A 19,072-nucleotide genomic window follows, 5' to 3' on the forward strand; every position below is an offset into this window, starting at 1 on the left:
GTTGGGTCTCGCCTCAGTGTCTCGTATGTGTCCTTGTCGCTGAGGAGGCTGTTAATCTTTGTGTGGTAATCCGTTGTATTCAACACCACGGTGCACCTTCCCTTGTCGGCTGGCAAGATGGTGATGTCCTGGTCTCTTTGTAGTGACACCAGCGCCTTCCTTTCCTGGGTGGTGATGTTGTTGCCTTTTTTTAAAAACTTTTTTGGATATACCATGACCTGGATGACTGAGAACCTTCACAGACCTGTTGACTATAGTGTTAAAAAGTAACCAAATAATATTGCTGTGCACACCACATCACTAATTTGACAGAAGTTTCCCATAGTCCATGCAAAAAGATTAAACACTCATGTTTAAACCTACTAAAGCCTGAATACTTCCCACATTCATGTATCCATATAAAATAATGCGCTCCAGCTGTCACCGGGCGAGAGGCGGGGTACACCCTGTACAGGTCTCTGTCTATCACAGGGCTAACACAGAGAGACAGACAACCATTCACACCTACAGCCAGTTTTAGAATCACCAATGAACCTAACCAGCATGTCTTTGGACAGTGGGAGGAAGCTGGAGAACCTGGAGAGAACCCATGCAGACACAGGGAGAACATGCAAACTCCACACAAAAAGGCCCCAGCTGGTCTGGATTCAAACCCAGAACCTTCTTGCTGTGAGGCATCAATGCTAACCACCACATCACTGTGCCGCCCTCTGATCCATTTCTTGTCTAGTAATTGTTTTGCTGTTCTGCTCCCCCTGGTCTGGTAGAGTTGTTCCAGACAGCCTCCGTGGCTTTCTGCATGGCTTCCATTGGAGAGTTTGCACCTTCAGCTGCTTTATATCCTATCTGACCTCCCTTTGCTCCCCCACTAAAAGCCAGTGCAACTGTTGTTCTTCCTGCAGTTGTTGATGCTAAAGCTTTAGCATCTAAAAGCCCTTGAAAATCTAATTTAACAACCTCTGCAACACCAAGGAAGGCTCCTAAGAGCATACCTGCTGCAGCGCCCACAAATCTGGTCAGTAACATGTTAAGCACACTGGTTTTAGCTCTATTTCTAATATCTTCCTGTGACATGTTTCCTGCTGCTTGTTTAAGGTGCTCTTCTTCTGTCTCTATTTGTCTTTTCACTTTTTCTAGCATGTCATTGGTGTAGTACCCTCCATCGTTTGCCTCAGCTATCTTGTCTATTGTCTTGAGCAGCTCTGCCACTTGGAAGCGGTTGTTCCTGTAGTCATCCTCTTTGTCACCTTTCCAGTATTTATTATCAACGACATGGCATCGGTCACCGCATTTCTTCACCAGCTCCTTCAGATCTCTGTTCTCACTGACAAATTCCTCAATTGTCATTCCCTTTCGCAGCTGGTCACCATGAGTGAAGACAACCGCGGAATATTTTAGAGCCTCTTCAGAGAAATATTGGCATATCATTTCGACGACCTCTTTCTCCTGTATTGTGTATTTCTCCACTTTAAGCACAATGAGGAAAGCATGGGGCCCAGGTGCGCACTCTGTGACACACCTCACTATCTCAGCCTTGAGAAAGTCGTCAGACCCACATGTGTCTAGAATGCTGCGCGTGTCGATCAAAGTGGTCCACTTTCCGTTGACGTGTTTGGTTTCTGCACGCGACTGACTTGCTTCAGACATGGGAGAGTGGCTTATGTTGAACACATCCTCTCCAAATATGGTATTAGTAAGGCTGCTTTTCCCAGCTCCTGTTTTTCCCAGCAGGACGATCCTCCTTGAAGTCAGCGCTAGAAGAGAAGAAGGACTTTGTATCAATGAACTACATTTCAGTTGCCATTGTAGCTTTTCGTCAAATATCTTTGAAGCTAACAACCACGTCTCGATCTAAACTGCTATTCCTCAATCCATGCTACCATGACACTTTATTGTTGCTCTGACTGTACTTTTGTTTTCTAACTGTTTGACTGGTTTGGTTTGGCGTTCGACATATATGTGCACAGTGCAGACCTCAGTATGACTAGAAACTAAAACGCTTCACAACAAATCCTCACAAATGCGAAACATGTCAATGTTCTCCAAGCGTCCACATCATCCTGCGCATAACTGGCAGTAGTGACAAATATGGCTGAAAATCCTACTTTAGACACATTTAAAACATTAACTTCAATACTTGTCATCAGTGAAACAGACATATCTTTCACATATCTCAAAATTTCAAGTAAAAGACTAAAAATAACCTCACAGTTGCATGCCTCTGCCAACCAACTGAAGTATACATGTACTATAAACTTGACTTTACTTGAAATGACATTTGATAAATATATATATGTGAACAGTAGGGCTGTAAGATGCCACGTAATCACAAACGTGAAATCAGGAAGCGATGCAGCAGTGGATGTCAAGTATGAACAAATCTCCTTGTGCAGGAATTGTTAAAAAAAAAAACGTTTTGAATGGCAAGCTCAAAAGTGGCCCTGTCGGATGATTCTCTCGAGAAGACCAGAGTACAGTCATCCAGTCTCAAAAGCCACCTGCTGGCCAAGCACACAGCTGATGCAGAGAGCCCTGCTTCCCTTTGCCAGAATCAGACCACCCTGGATAGTTTACAACATAGATGCAGTTTACTTTTTTGAGCACGCATTACCTTTGAAGTTATTCTGGAGACTATTCTGTCAGTACATGTTTTTTGTGAGGCGTGAGATACTACTCTAAAGAGAATGGAACAGCACAGTAATATAAGCTCCAAGTGTTAAGATCATTTTAACTTTAACTGACAACAGGATGCCAAAGGTTTAGCTTTTGTAATTCTTCAGTCATTAAACCTCTGTCATTTCAGACAAGCTTCAGACAAGGAATATATTTTAGTTAATGCCAATAAATAGGACATGAAGGATGGCAACAATTGAAGCTTACCATTATCAAATGACTTTTCATCATCATCTACCCCTCTGTCAACTGGAGTGCCCCAAGGTTCCATTCTGGGGCCTATTCTGTTTGCACTGTACATGCTGCCACTTGGACAACTCATCACCAGACACAACCTCCAGTTCCATTTCTACGCCGACGACCTCCAGATCTACCTTCCAGTGATCCTGAGTAACCGTTCTGCACTGGAACCTCTTCATAACTGTCTTCAGGATATCAAAGGATGGCTTGCCCAGAATTTCCTTCATTTAAATGAAGTGAAAACTGAGTATATTCTTTTCAGCCCCGACTCACCACAAAATTCACCCTGTTTTGATCCTGTAACACCTCAATTCGCTCCCTCTGTGAGAAACCTGGGTGTTATATTTGACAATGGACTAAAATACGACAAACAGATAAATGCAGTGGTAAAGGCGAGTTTTTTCCATCTAAGACTCCTTGCAAAGGTCAAACCATTCTTGTCCCGACCTGACCTCGAAAAGGCTTCACGCCTTCATCAGCTCGCGGATTGACTACTGCAATGCCCTTTATGCTGGACTTAACCATTCTCTCCTCCAAAAGCTCCAACTTGTACAGAATGCAGCAGCACGCCTTGTCTCAGGCACCTCCAAACACTCACACATCACACCAGTCCTCTGTTCCCTTCACTGGCTCCCGGTGCGGTGCAGGGTGGACTTCAAAGTCCTTTTATTTGTGTTTAAAGCCATTCATGGCTTGGCCCCGGCCTACCTTAGTGAACTTGTAACCCTGTACAACCCAGTTAGGAATCTGCGCTCCGCAGATCACACCACCTTGGTCATCCCTAGGTCCAAGTACAAGGCTTTGGGGGGGCGGTCTTTTGCTGTCTTAGGCCCTAAACTGTGGAACGCTCTCCCAGCTCATATTCAATCTGCCACCGAGCTCACAACTTTTAGGTCAGATTTAAAAACACATTTATTCAGGCTGGCATTTCACACGTAGCCACTAACTGGGACTGTTGCTCCTTTATGTTACAGTCGTGTTCTAATTTTGTTTTAGTAGTATTGCTTTTATTCTTGTTTTTACACTTGAATGCACTTTGTGCACCTTTTTGCGGTGCAGCTGTGTCTTAATTATGTTTTAGTAATATTGCTTTTGTTCTTGTTTTTACCCTGGAAAGCACCTTGTGCACCATTGGGTGCTGGAAGGTGCTATACAAATAAATATTGATTGATTGATTGATTATGGTTTCACATGCCATCTTGACTTAGGCGCAGGTAAAGAATGGCTTGATTTCTTCAAATTTAGTGCAATTTTTTTTTTAAAATAGTATCACATTTATGTCCTTATTAAAGGCTTCAATATAAATTTTAAACACATACATAGTATTTTACTTTTAGTCTTTATACTTTGTCTTTCCAGTACATCATCAGGAGGGTAGCTATCTTTTGTGTCAAACTGGGTGTTACGGGTTGTACCGACTAGTCGACTTGCTGTTTCCTGAGACTTTAAGCAGAAAGTCATTTGTCATTTCAACACATGTTGGTACATGGGATGGAACGAAATTAGTTTCTCTGGTCCCGATTCAAGCCATAGCAGAAATAGAAAATAGAAAAGTATAAATATAAATAAAATTAACTAACTAAGAATCTGTATAAAAAAAATAAAATATCAAGAAGTATATAAATAAGCACTGTAGTAATTGGAGATTATTGCAATGAATAACACAGTAGTATCCAGTCCTGTGCCACTGAGGTAGCGTGCAAGCGGAGTTAAAGTGACGAGTGGAGTTAAGGTGACGGCAGATGTGTCTATGGGGGGGGGGGGGGTGAACAGTGTGTGTGTCCGGGGGGGGGGGGGTCTTTCCTGATGCAGGTGGCCCTTTTCCTGCATCTGGAGGTGTAAATGTCTGTAGAGGTGGGTAGACTGCATCCCACAGTCTTCTGTGCAGCTTTCACCACCCTCTGCAGAGCCTTATTCTCTGCCGTGCCACACAGTGATGCAGGAGCACAGGACGCTTTCCACCACACATCTGTAAGAGGATGTCAGGACTGAGCTCCCCAGTCCGGCGCGCCTCAGCCTCCTGAGAAAATAAAGGCGCTGGTGTGCCTTCCTGATCAGGCAGGAAGTGTTGGTGCTCCAGGTGAGGTCGTCGGTGATGTGGACGCCCAGGTACCTGTAGCTTGATACCACTTCCACCGCTGTCCCGCCGATGTGCAGGGGAGGGGAGAGGTGTCTGCTCCTTCTGAAGTCCACGATCATCTCCTTGGTTTTCTTCACGTTGATGCAGAGGTTGTTTTCTCTGCAGGTGTTCCACCTCCTTCCTGTAGTCAGACTCGTCGTTGTTAGCGATGCGTCCAACCACAGCTGTATCATCCGCAAACTTCACAATCAGACAGCTCGGATGTATCGCTGAGCAGTCGTATGTGAGCAGGGTGAACGGGAGGGGGCTCAGCACACAGCCCTGGGGGGAGCCGGTGCTGAGAGTAATGGAGGTGGAGGAGACGTCGTGGATCCTCACAGACTGCGGCCTGTTGGTTAAGACGTCCTGGACCCAGTTGCAAAGGGTGGAGCTCAGTCCGAGTGTTGTCAGTTTATGTACCAGGGTCTGTGGTATGATGGTGTTGAAGGCTGATGTGAAATCCACAAAGAGCATGCGAACATAAGAGTCCTTGTTCTCTAAGTGGGTGAGTGCTGTGTGGACCACAGAAGATATGGCGTCCTCTGTGGATCGGTTCTTCCTGTATGCATATGTCGATGCAGTCCTTGATGTGGGCCATGACCAGTCTCTCGAAGCACTTCATGACTATCGGGGTGAGGGCTACTGGTCGATAGTCATTCAGGCTTGTCACTGTGGACGTTTTTGGAATGGGGATTATTGTGGCGGTCTTCAGGCAGGTGGGGCCCGCTGCCTGTTGGAGGGAGGTGTTGAAGATGTCTGTCAGCACCTCTGTGAGCTGGTGTGCGCAGCCCCTCAGCACCCGCCCGGAGATGTTGTCAGGACCAGCAGCTTTGCGTGGGTTAATCCTCTGGATGGTCCTCCTCACTTCTGCTGGGGTCACGCTGAGGGGCACTTCTCCTGGTGGAGGGGTGAGTCTGGTGCTGGGGGGGGGGGTGTGTCTAGGTCCTCAAAGCGGGCGTAGAATCTGTTGAGAGCGTCGGGTAGAAAGGGGTCCCTGGGGCATTGTGCATCTCTGGTGTTATAGTCTGTGATGCACTTTATGCCCCTCCACATACTCCGTGGATCGTTGGACGTGAAGTGTCCCTCGATCCTCTGGGCGTATGCAGCCTTGGCCCTCTTTACTCCTGCAGTCAGCTGTCTTCTAGCCGCCCTGAGTGCCAGACTGTCACCAGACCTGAACGCAGCATCCCTAGTTTTCAGCAGAGACCGGACCTCTGCATTCAGCCAGGGTTTCTGGTTCGGGTAGCATGTTACTGTCCTGGTGGTGGTGACATCCTCTGCACACTTGTTGATGTAACTGAGGACAGCAGATGTGTAGTCCTCTAGATCCAACTCTCCCTCACATACAGCTGCCTCCCTGAAGATCTGCCAGTCTGTGCGCTGGAAACAGTCCTGCAGTGCGGGGACAGCATCACTGGGCCACACGGTGATGGTCCTCTGCGTTGTTGTGTGGCGTCTGAGCAGGGGACGGTAGGCAGGGACCAGCATGATGGAGATGTGGAAATTGCATATTTGTATTCGCTGGTGCTGTGATTATCTGCATTCTAATTCTGTATCAGCTTGTGGTGTAAGTATTTCCAGCATGTGTCGTCAAACTGACGAAGATGCTTTAGTAACTTGCTTGTGCTTTACCTACTTGTATTTGATATTATAAGATGCAGATTAGATTATTTAGATTATTTAGAACCCACAGTATGCAGAACTGACCGAAATTAAGATGGAGAATGGTGTAGCACATGAATGTATTGTTATTTTGAGGCAAAGATGGATCAGTGGACTAAGGTGTAGCTCTTTCTGTGAATTAGTAGTATCAAATGTGTTTGTCTCATGCAAAGTATGCAAAGATAGTAAAACATAATTGCGTCATTCTTTCACTTCAGTAAATCAGTGTGTTCAGAAAAGAGAGAAAAGACATGAAGCCACAAGCAGTTTTATTGTTGCATAACACATTTATAACCAAGCAGAAAACATGATCAAATATCACTGAAGAGTTCCTCTGGAGCAATAGGAGACATCGATGGAGAAATTTCACGAGTAAAATAGTGTTTCTCATTAATACACAAATGGTGGAGAACCCCTTCAGAATTGAAAAGCACCAATGACTGATCGGCAACGCTCAAATTTCTGAGGCACTTTCTCATTCCCGTGCTTCATATTTTCATTTGACATTTATAACAACAAAGAAGTTAATTCATCCTGTGCAGTTTTATAGTTTACCCATCCATACCAGAGTTTTATTATTTGATTGTGGTTAAGTGTTTATTCAAACAGATTCCAAGGATTGTATATTCTCTCATACAAATCATCAAGCCGATCCATGATCATCACGAATGTCTTTTGTACTGCCTGCACTGGTGCTATCTCAGCTAACTGCTTGACTACTGCTACTGCTGGTTGTGCTATTACTTCTTTGTCAGGAATCTGAACTTTGACTCTCCCCTTTGAATTTTTCCACATAGCCAAGACTGCTGCCAATAATCCTGCTGCAACTGCCAAAGCCAAAATTCTCTTACTCCATGGCTGCAATCCATTTTCTCCCAGCTTCTTTAAGACGACACTCTTAGCCTGCTTTCTGATTGTTTCAGGCAAGCTGTTTTCTGATGTCTTCTTATTGCGCTCTATCTCTTTTTGTATTTCTCTCTCCACTTGTTCAAGCATTTCATTGGTGTAGTAGCCTCCCTTGTTTTCCCTCACTATCTGCTCAATGCTGCTGAGCAGCTCTGCCACCTGGAACTGGTTGCTTCTGTATTCATCCTGCTGGTTGTTCTTCCAGTATTTGCTATCAAAGACGTGGCATCGACCACCGCACTTCCTCACAAGGTCGCTCAGACCCTCACTTTGCTGGACATACTCGTCAATTTTCATCCCTTCAGGGAGCTGGTCACCATGAGTGAAGACCACGGCAGCGTGTTTTAGAGCATCCTCAGAGAAATGTTCACATATTCGTGTGACGATAGCTTTCTCTTGCTCTGTGAATTTCTCCACTTTGAGCACAATGAAAAAAGCATGAGGCCCAGGAGCGCACTCTGTGGTACACCTCATTATCTCAAGCTTCATGTCTTTGTCAGACTTGCCTGGGTCAAAGAGACCAGGAGTATCAATCAAAGTGATGCTTATTCCGTTGACAGATTTGGTTTGGCCTTCAGAAATGCACACCTTCGAGTCTTTAAAATTGTTAATTTTGAATCTGGCCTCTCCAAATATGATATTAGCCAAGCTGCTCTTCCCGGTTCCAGTTTTTCCAAGTAGGACAACCCTCCTTGTGTCTTGCACTGGAAGAGAACAATGACAGTAAATCTGTGTGTTTTTGCATGTTTCGCTCTATAATTTTACCCTTTAGAGCTTTAGAATTTATCTTTTTAAAGTCAATAAAGGTAAACCAGTTTATAAATATATGGAATAGTGGGTTAGACACTGTTATCATAATTCAACTGATAAAGTCATTTCAACAAAGCTTCAACCAAAGAAGACACTTTTGTTTATGCCTGTAAAGACAGCATGAATGATTGTTTAGCTTGGTTTTTTGCACGCCATCTTAAGGAATCTCTTAAATGGTGCACATCAAATTAGAACCGGCTCTGCAAAGCAGTCTGGTTGGGTAAGGTTTCAATATCCGTGCTTTTTTTTTTTTTTTTTTTAATTTCTGCAGTACGCAGTGGGTCTAAACATCTAAATTCACTAGCCATGCTTTTCCATGCAGAGGCGTCTAGTCAAGACCAAGAGGAATAGTAAAGTCCTACATACATATCTCCACATACATGGATTTTATGTGAGTTGTATAATTTAAATAGTATGTTGTGTGATTACACCTATTGTACGATATGAGTTGAATTGGAATGCAGTTTTGGAACTTTCATTATCATCCCCAGTGCCAATGGTCTTTTTTCATTAATTTATTTACCATTAATGATAAAATAGTAGCAGATACATCCAAACGTGCTCAAATAGAGTGGACCACAAGATAAAACTGTTGTTCAGTACAATGTGTCAATAAATATATAAAAAGCTGATGTTGAGTATATTACAGTTGTTAGCAATAAACTGACTTTTAGACGTGAGCTGCCATAAACACTTGTCTATGAAAAGCAAATGAAGACGACACAAAAATAAAAACTGCAGACTACAGCACAAAAGTATTGAAAGGAAAAAGCTGTGTGCCATGCAGAGAAGCAAGGTAAAGTAACAACTTTCAAAGATTCTTTTCAAATATTCAAATAGTCAACTATTTGCTCATGTACATATATCGAGCGGTGAAGAAAATAACCTTGACTTACTGTCCATGTTGTCACAGATTCAATTCACGATTCAAAGAGACGTCCAAACCGCGAGTGTGTCCACGCTGCTCTCTGGCTAGGGTGTGCCACCTACTTTGTTTATTGTACCCGTCGAACTTGTTTTGTAGGAACGATCAAGTTGAATCCGTGTACCTTCCGTTACACGGTACACGGATTAAGTAGACACATTAAACACAGTCATACACAGTACTGCCACAAAGATACAACAACAATATTGCGCTTTTATAACACAAGAGCAAAAAATAAATAAAAAATGGCAGTTTGCAAATTGATTTCTTTAGTTTATTTCAGTCACTACATGACTGCTTTTGATGATGTAAAAGGTTGTACAAGTTTTGTATGAAACTGTAATTCATGTGCTGTGAAAAAGGTGTTATATATGGAGTATAGTCAAAGTCTGCTTTTAATTCCTGTCAGATACTCTTTTCATTAATTTAGTCTCATTCTGTTTCATCTCTCAGGAAATTAAACAATCGTACTGGTTTGGTGGCATAAATAAAAATCACAAGCTCAAAGCAGGACTGTCTCTGTAAGTCGTATACAGTATATACAAAATGAGATGCGCCTCCATAGCAACAGATAATTAGAAAAATTACAAATGTAAAGTGGACTTGATGAACGCCTCTTCATCAAGTAAGCGGCTTCAAATGAAGTGAAATGCAGTCGCAGGAGTTACTAAATATGTCCGGGGCTTTATTTGTCTCAGGTCATTCAGCTGAATGAAAATGGTTTAGTGAAGAAAAGACACTTGGATTGACACGCAACACTTTGTCGATTTATTGTTGAATAATTCATTCTGCAAGACAGAGAATAATCACAAAAACTGAAACAAACGAGACCAAAACCTGACAGTTACAAATTTGTTGTTATTATTATACGGATACCCATATTATCACAGATACTTGAATTACATATGAGACAAAGATCAATTGATCCAAAAAGAAAATTATGTACTGAATTCTGATCATAAAGACTTGTAGAATATGTAAAGCTTCAGTGTTAATTCTCATTTTCCAGTTATATTAGTAAATATGAAACCAAATTTGAATATTACAAAACTCACAAAAAAGCTGAATGTGACGGGGTTTTAGAAATCTGTTATTTAGTCCTTAGCCCTTGTATTATTAGACATCAGTGTCCTTTAGCAATGTAGACTGCTTTCCTTGCTCATCTCCTGGCTCCGTCAGTTGTGTCCTGTCCAGTTTACCCTACCTATTATTCCTGATATCCCTCAGTGATAGACTCTATGGATTCAGCCGGTGTGCCGGACAGTGTTCATACCTGCTCTAGCTGCTAACCCTGCTGCTGTTCCTAATAGTGCCCCTGCTGTTACCCCTAGTAGTTCTGGTGGAACCCCACCAGGGAATGTAAATAACAGTTCCCCTGTTGTTAAGCCTGCATATTTAATCACATACTTATCCATGACAGAGGTCTGTGCCTGTTGTGTAATCTCATCTGTTGACAGGCTTGGAGATGACTGTTTAATGCCAGCTTGCTCTTGTTGTATCTCTCTCTTCACTGAATTCAGCATTTCATTAGTGTAGCAACCGCCGTTGTTTGCCTCAATGATCCTGTCAATGGTGTTGAGCAACATTGCCACCTGGGTCGGGTTACTTCTGTATTCATCCTGCGGGATCTTCCAGTACTTATTGTCGATGACGTGGCACCTGTTTCCACACTTGGTGACCAACTCTCTCAGATCGTCACTTTGATTAACAAACTCCTCTATTTTCATTCCCTCATGGAGCTGGTCACCATGGCTAAAGAGCACCATGGCATATTTTAGAGCTTCCTCAGAAAAATATTGGTTCAGCTTCTCTATGACAGCCTCCTCTTGCTCTGTGAATTTTTCCACTTTCAGCACAATGAGAAAAACATGAGGACCGGGTGCGCACTCAGTGATACATCTCACTATCTCCAGCCTCATCTCCTGTTCCGATCTTCCTGTGTCAAAAAACCCACGCGTGTCAATCCATTTTATGCTTACTCCATTTACTGATGAGACCTTTGCCTGACATTCAGTTGTTCCAGATGTGGGAGAATGGTTTATCTCAAACACAGTCTTTCCAAACAAGGTGTTGGCAAGGCTGCTTTTCCCAGCTCCTGTTTTTCCCAAAACCACAATTCTTCTTGTAAGCTCTGTAAGATAATAAAGACTCCATGTCAGTGACATATCACTATGGTTTGGTTTTAAAGTTGCGGGAAATACTGAGGAAAGTAACTCAAAAGGAAGGAACCCTGCAGCTGTCTATGCCTATATAGAAACTAGGATTACAATTAGGGTGACCACCCGTCCCGCGTAGCGCGTGCGCGCACAGCGTTTGAAGCCCAATTCATGCGTCCCGCAAATTGAGACCGTGTCACACATAATCATTAATCAATACTTGCTCAAAAAAAAAAAAAGTTGGTCGCTCTATATCCTCGAGCCCCAGGCAGTCAAACGAACAGTACTTGACAGTTCAACATGCTACTGCCCCACCCACCCCTCAGTTGAACTGCTGATTAGGTTGTTGTCAACTTTTTTGTTGTCATGACAGCGCACGCACGTGCATACTAGACACACTAGGAAGGAACTTTTAGATGCGTGCAAAAATGGAGAAAGAGACTGAGTCTGAGGCACCGCCATCATCAATCAAAAAGAGAAGGTGTGGGTACAACAAAGATTGGGAAAATGAATATTTGTGGCTGAAAGGTGTTGAGGGGGATACGGAGAGGGCTTTTTGTGACTTTTGCAAAACGTCCTTTTCCATCGGACACTCTGGAGCTGTGAGTTAAGACTTTTTTTTAACTGTTCCTGTGGTGTTGAGCAACTACAATTCCTGTTAATCCTATAATTTCATATTATAATTTATTTAAAGTGAATAAATTGTAATGAAAAATAAATATAATTAAATAGCTTAAGTAAAACGTAAGTGGAAATGCATCTGTCAACTCATTCATTGTTCAAAATATTATGAATCTTTATTTAGAAAAAAAATACACATTGGTTGCCCTATTCATGAGCATACATCAGCAATTACGCATGTTTAGGGGAATAGGGCATTATTAATATACCATGTAAGGTGGTATGTGCTAGAAATGGGTAAACCACTATCAGTGAGTCTGCCCATGGGGTGGGGGCACCGCCGCACCAGGCAGTGTCCCACATTGTCCCTCGGAAACATACCCCTTGTCCCCCCTTGGGCTTATTAGCAGGTGGTCACCCTAATTACAATAGATAATCAACATACAGTAGCTGAAAAATGTTGGCTTTTTTATTTATTTATTTTTTTGTCTGCTTAAAGTAAATCTGGGTAGTTCTTACAGATCTATCAGCGTTTAAATTTCTCTTACATCTGCATGTGGATCTGCAAATGTAGAAGTGAATGGACATTTGTATGTGTTGTGCAGAGGTGTATAGTAACGAAGTAGATGTACTTCGTTATTTAAGTAGTTTTTTGAGGATCTGTACTGTAATGTAATCAGGACTTTTACTTTTACTCAACTGCATTTAAAAGTTAAAAACATATAGGCCTACTCTGTTACTGTGACGTTTGCCACCTCGTTACTCGTTACAAATTAAAATAGAAATATAATTAATCATCGAAGGATTATTTGGAATGGGCGTGTCCGAGAGGACGAAAGGGACAACGGTACGGTACTCTCACGAGGTAGAGGTAACATGGCTACCTCCACAGTTAACGCTGATGAGGAAGACACGGAAGACGTTACCACACTGACAGCATCTCCTTCCTTAGAAGACCAAAGTCACCCGCGAGGCACTTTATTTTGTTCTCAGGCAGACACGAGACACATGACTCACCCACTCTAAAGGCTTGATTATGCTTCCGCGTAGTGATCACGCAATGGCCACGCAGTTGCTTGGACGCAGTCGTGAGACCGTGATGGTTCTGCGTGGGGTTTACGTGTCGAAATGCATGCCACACCGGTAGAGGGTGCTATGATTTTTTGTGACCGACCGACTGAGACTCTTGTGACGTATCTCGCCTCGTATAGTTATTTACCTTCCGGCTTTTGTCGTAGTCACAGTGTACGATGGACACCGAGACAGAGAGACTGGCGTTGGAGCTCCAAATTATTCAAGCAGAGGAAGAAATACTTCTTTTGCAAATTAGGGCACGACAAAGGAGACAGTGATGTTTATGAGTGGAAACCGGAAAAGCGGTCTCCAGCGGATGTAGTTAGCGGACCAATCACAGCAAATGCCGCTGCGTTGCTGCTGCGTTGCTGTTGCGTCGCCTCGACGCGCGTCGAGGATTTTTGGGAGGTGCACGTCTGGCCCTTGCGTAGGACGCACGGGGGTCCGCAAGGACGTAATAGGTCCGCAATAGGTCCGTACGCCCCCTCGCGCTGTGTCAACGCGGAAGCATAATTTGGGCTTAAGTGTTTTTTTGTTTTTATTTTATCATACCACATCTATTTCATTCACCTAAAGGTGACATAAAGAGAACAAGGGGAGAACCATTTGTGGTTGTTTTGCGTCTGTTTATGCGTACTATAAAAATACTTTGTACTTGTACTTATGATACTTGAGTATATTTTTTTCACAAGATACTTTTGATACTTAAGTACATTTAATGTGAGCTACTTTAAGACTTTTACTCAAGTGATTTTCTTATGGGTGACTAACTTTTACCAAAGTAATTTTCAGTAATGGTATTTGTACTTTTACTTAGTTATTTTTTTTTCAAGTACTTTATACACCTCTGGTTTTGTGAGGATATAAACATTTATATATTATGAAATAAAATACATTTCTTTCATAGGCAAAGAAAATTCAGTTTTGTACCATTGCATTTAACTAATTTGACATGATGTAGCTACATGATAAACAGCCAAGCATAATATTCATAATCTTACATACTTACAGTCCGGATTTTATTAAACCTAGGGATTTTGATGAGTAAACCTGTCCTACAAAAAAAGGTGCTTAAGAGGACGGATACCTAATACATGTGCCACCCTGTGATAAAAATGTAACACGTAATGAATGTTTCAATCTGCAGATGCACTTCACTAAACACTACAGCACTGAGACATTAGAATTACAAAATGTACTCAAATCTCTTGTTAATTTTATTGTACATGCACATAGGTTTTTTTTTCTTAATAGTTTTCTGATCACTGATCACACAGGTCAAATGACAATACGTATCTGTGACTTACCAGCCATAGTTTGAAACGAACAGATGTCTGTGTCTTTGTGACTGTGCCTACTGCTTAGTCTCTCCACCTCTCAGACTTGTTTGTTGGCAGCTCTTAAAGGGAAATGAGCTTAAATCTTAGTTTCCTTTACATACACACCAGCTTAGTTGCATGTCGAAAAGCTACAGCTCTAAATATACTGTGAGAGAAAAAAAAAAGAAAAACCTTTCCATCTTTGCATTTTTAAATTTTAAAAGGTGTTTGGTGAAAACATAAAAACCAGGACCTGTCCACCTATCCACACAGAAAGAAATGAGCATTGGTTCGTGCCAGCAGCTTGTTATGACTCGTAGTTAAATTTGTACAATGCCCTCGAGTGGCGGTAGCAATTATGACAGGAGCAAAGGAGGAAGTCAGGTGACACTGAAGCGCCAGAATCAGATTCAGAAAAGACTTTATTGCCAAGCATGTTTGTTTATACAAGTCATTTGTTTTGGTGTTGTTGCACCTATTACGCATAAACAAATAAAATAAATTAAAATAAAATAAAATATGGAAACTCGGCTCTCAAATATACAAAAAATATATACACAGTATAAACAACAGCAGACGCACTGCAGATGCGAAAAAACTGTTCGCCATGGTGTCCTACATTCGATGGATTACAGCCGTCTGCCAGAGGGGAGTCTGTTGAATACAGTGATGGCAGTGTAGAAGTGAACCATCATTGACTGTGTTTACATGGTCTTTAGTATCCCGATTTTGAGGCTTATCCCGGCTTTGAGCATATCCGGGATATGGTGTTTACACGGAACACAGAGAAACCCGGTTATTCATATCCCTGTATACATGATAAATAACAGTATCCCGTTTTCCGATCGCTGCATCCTATCTGCGCATGCGTGTTTTACGTCTTTTTCAATGTTTTCCAACGCGACCTAACTTGTTCAACGGAGCGAGGTGGAAAACCAGTGTCACGTAGCTTTTCCACAATAGATTTGAATACATCAGCATGTTGGTGTTTTCTGCCATCTAAACACGTCGTTATGTTTAGTTCTTTCATTACTTTAAGGGAAAATTCTGTCTCTTCGTCGCTCCAAAAGTGAGACGTTCTCGTTGCCGCCATGTTGTTTGTATATCTAGTGCGTCACTTGGCGTCACTCGCGCCTGCGCAGACAGTGGGCAGCTGTCAGAAATCGGGATAAGGTGTATACATGCTTCAGTATCCCGGCTTCTATCGGAGTACTCCAGGTAGCAAAGCCGGGTTTCTTGAAATCGGGAAATGAGCATATCCCGATTTCTGAATTCGGGATATGGTGTGTTTACATGGACAAACACGAAAACGGGATACTTCAATATCCCGATCAAATTCGGGATACTAAAGACCATGTAAACGCAGTCAATGTCTCTGGCAGGTTGAATTTCTTCAGCTGCCGCAGGAAGTACATCCTCTGCTGTGCTTTTTTAATTAGGTCGCTGATGTTCAGCTCCCATTTGAGGTCCTGGGAGATGATGGTGCCCAGGAAACGGAAGGAGTCCACAGTGTTGACTGTAGAGTCACACAGGATGATGGGGAGGAGTGGGGCTGTGTTCTTCCTGTAGTCCACGATCATCTCCACTGTCTTGGAGGCGTTCAGCTCCAGGTTGTGGTGGCTGCACCAAGAAATCCACAAACAGGTCTCTGGCATATGATCTGGGGGAGTCCAGGTGCTGGAGGATGAGGTGGAGGGACAGGTTGACGCCATCATCCACAGATCTGTTTGATCTGTAGGCGAACTGCAGGGGGTCCAGAAATGGGTCTGTTAAATCCTTGAGGTGAGGAAGCACAAGGCGCTCAAAAGACTTCGTCACAACCGATGTCAGGGCAACAGGGCGGTAGTCATGGAGTCCAGTGGCTTTTTGGGGACTGGGATGATGGTGGAGGCCTTGAAGCAAGCTGGCACGTGACATGACTTCAGTGAGATGTTGAATATATCCGTGAACACTGAAGACAGTTGATCAGCACAGTGCTTCAAGGTGGATGGAGACACAGCGTCTGGTCCAGCAGCCTTGCGGGGGTTCTGCCTCGCAAACAGCCTGTGTTCCCTCCCTCTCCTCTCATGTTCTCCCCTTCTTCTTCTCTCCTGTTCTCTCTAACTTCTCTCCTGTTCACTCTCTCATCTTCTCCATGCTCTCCTTTGTCCTGACTCCTGGACTTCCCTTCCTCATCCTACATAAAGAACTACACAAAATTTTAATATTCCTGAACATGGAAGTGTTGTTATTATATATTTTATGTAAACTTGTAAACAAACCTCTACAGCCTTGATTTTGATGAGGAATTATTTATTTCTTTTGTTGTTCTTTTATCTGCTTTTTATTAATTATTTCACATATATTTTGTTGTTCTAATCTGTTTTAACTAATCTTCCATCCTAGCCTTTATCGTACTCTTATAATTTTATTTTTATAAAATCAGGGCGGCACAGTGGAGAGGTGGTTAGTACTGATGCCTCACAGCGAGAAGGTCCCGGGTTTGAATCCATGGGCCAACTGGGCCTTTCTTGCATGTTCTCCCTGTGTCTGCGTGGGTTCTCTCCGGGTACTCCAGCTTCCTCCCACCACCCAAAGACATGCTCATTAGGTTAACTGGTGATTCTAAATTGGCCGTAGGTGTGAATGTGAGTGTGAATGATTGTCTGTGTCTCTGTCTTAGCACTGCAATAGACTGGCCACCTGTCCAGGGAGTACCCTGCCTCTGGCCCAGTGACAGCTGGGATAGGCTCCAGCAGACCCCTGCGGGTATAGAAGATGAATGAATGCAACTCCGTCATGCGTCTCCACTTTATGTTGCGCCTCTCGATCCGGGTTGTAGCAAAAAGCAAATACTCATCAAATAAGAGTATAAGAGTAACCTAGGTCACTCTGAGGATAACGAACGTGCAAGTAGAGTTTTCAATGCTTGACTCAGGGTAGCTTTTGATTTCAAAAATTGCCTGTGCAATTTTATCCAATATCTGTATCTTCATGTCTCTTGTCACTGAAAGTCATGGGGCTAACTCAATGAAACATTGGTGAAGGGAGGTGCCCACTTGAAAGCCCCAGTGACATGCTGCATACTGCTGTTGACTAGGCCATGTATCTGATGTCTTCATGTTGGTTGGTAGCGATATTTCTTTGTTTGTTTAGCTGCTGAGGTGGCCATACAAGCCAGCAGCATTTACTTAGTTAATTTAGATTGTAGGTTGAATTGTCATATCTCATAACTGTGGGTTTGTTAGGATTTCTCAATTGGACAGGGCCTCGAAATGTGTTTTGCCTGGGATCTTGGCACAAGGGATTGTATCATCTAATCCTGTGTATTAACCATGCTTCTCTTGTCACTGCAAGGCAGTGACTTTTCATATGCAAACTTGGGGATAGGAAAACTGCTAGTTTTTTGCAACATGGCTGAATATTTTTCCAATTCTGAGGTTGTGGACGAACAATAGCAGGAGCAAATTGCAGGTAAACAAGCTGACCGTCACGGGTGTGCGCGCCGCTCAGAGATGACATCATCCAGGTCAGAAGACATCAGCTGGGTTCTGTAGATTGACCTACAGACTCCGCTATATGGATATACGCTGATCTAATTACCTCCTGACCAAGTGCAAATGAAACAAAAGTGATATTGGTGAGTAAACGATGGTATTTTATGGCAGAAATAAGGTCCAGGTGGTAAAAAACAGTAGGTTTCCTTTAAGTATTTTGTCTGGTACTTAGTCGTGCTCGCCCTGAAGATTTTTGTGGCCTCAGTTAAATAGATCATTTAAATGACACTACTCTCATTGAAATTTGAGGATTTTACAGACCACATTCTGCGATATTCCAAGGAAATCAGCAATATTATCTTGTTTTTGTCCATCCTGTCAGAGTGCAAGCACTCTTTGGTGTATTCCCAGTTGCTTTGGATGAGACATAGCCTAGGGATCTTCTGTGTCAAATTTGGTTGAAAATTCATTCATTTATTCATTCATCTTCTGTAACCGCTTGTCCTGTGAAGGATCATGAGGGGGCTGGAGCCTATCCCAGCTGTCATCGGCCGAGAGGCGATGACAGGTCTCCAGTCTATCGCAGGGCTAACACAGAGAGACGGAAAACCATGCACACCTATGGCCAATTTAGAATCACCAATGAACGAGCATGTCTTTGGACAGTGGGAGGAAGCCAGAGTTGGTTGAAAATTACACAGTGAATGTCTTGCCATTTATAGCACCAGACATACACTATATTACCAAAAGTATTCGCTCACCCATTCAAATGATCAGAATCAGGTGTTCTAATCACTTGGCCTGGCCCCAGGTGTATAAATTCAAGCACTCAGGCATGCAGACTGTGAAACAAGACATTTGTGAAAGAATGGGCCGCTCTCAGGAGCTCAGTGAATTCCAGCGTGGAACTGTCATAGGATGCCACTTGTGCAACAAATCCAGTCGTGAAATTTCCTCGCTCCTAAATATTCCACAGTCAACTGTCAGCTCTATTATAACAAAATGGAAGCGTTTGGGAAAAACAGCAACTCAGCCACGAAGTGGTAGGCCACGTAAAGTGACGGAGAGGGGTCAGCGGATGCTGAAGCGCA

The 19,072-nt window shown here is 43.0% G+C and overlaps 2 protein-coding genes across 3 annotated transcripts; both read right to left on the bottom strand.

Moving 5' to 3' along the window:
- Nucleotides 1-642: 642 nt before the first annotated feature.
- On the bottom strand, nt 643-9,362 carry LOC311493104 (GTPase IMAP family member 7-like). 2 transcript variants are annotated; one of them, XM_084551646.1, is made up of 2 exons: nt 9,307-9,362; nt 643-1,754 (listed from the first exon to the last, which is right to left on the bottom strand). In XM_084551646.1, the coding sequence occupies exons 1-2, from the start codon at nt 9,311-9,313 to the stop codon at nt 727-729; spliced, it is 1,035 nt and encodes a 344-aa protein (XP_084407772.1). In that variant the 5' UTR covers nt 9,314-9,362; the 3' UTR covers nt 643-726. The 2 variants fall into 2 exon arrangements, with proteins under 2 accessions (XP_084407772.1, XP_084407773.1); XM_084551647.1 differs by lacking the exon at nt 643-1,754 and adding an exon at nt 7,038-8,304 and having other exon boundaries at nt 9,307-9,347.
- An 892-nt stretch (nt 9,363-10,254) lies between these two features.
- LOC311493119 (GTPase IMAP family member 7-like) lies at nt 10,255-14,517 on the bottom strand. The gene is made up of 2 exons (XM_084551668.1): nt 14,494-14,517; nt 10,255-11,466 (listed from the first exon to the last, which is right to left on the bottom strand). Exons 1-2 carry the CDS (start codon nt 14,498-14,500, stop codon nt 10,580-10,582), a joined length of 894 nt encoding a protein of 297 aa, XP_084407794.1. The 5' UTR covers nt 14,501-14,517; the 3' UTR covers nt 10,255-10,579.
- Nucleotides 14,518-19,072: the final 4,555 nt, after the last annotated feature.

The sequence above is a fragment of the Chelon labrosus genome (assembly GCF_963514085.1).
Source record: "Chelon labrosus genome assembly, chromosome: 1".
Classification (NCBI taxonomy): domain Eukaryota; kingdom Metazoa; phylum Chordata; class Actinopteri; order Mugiliformes; family Mugilidae; genus Chelon; species Chelon labrosus.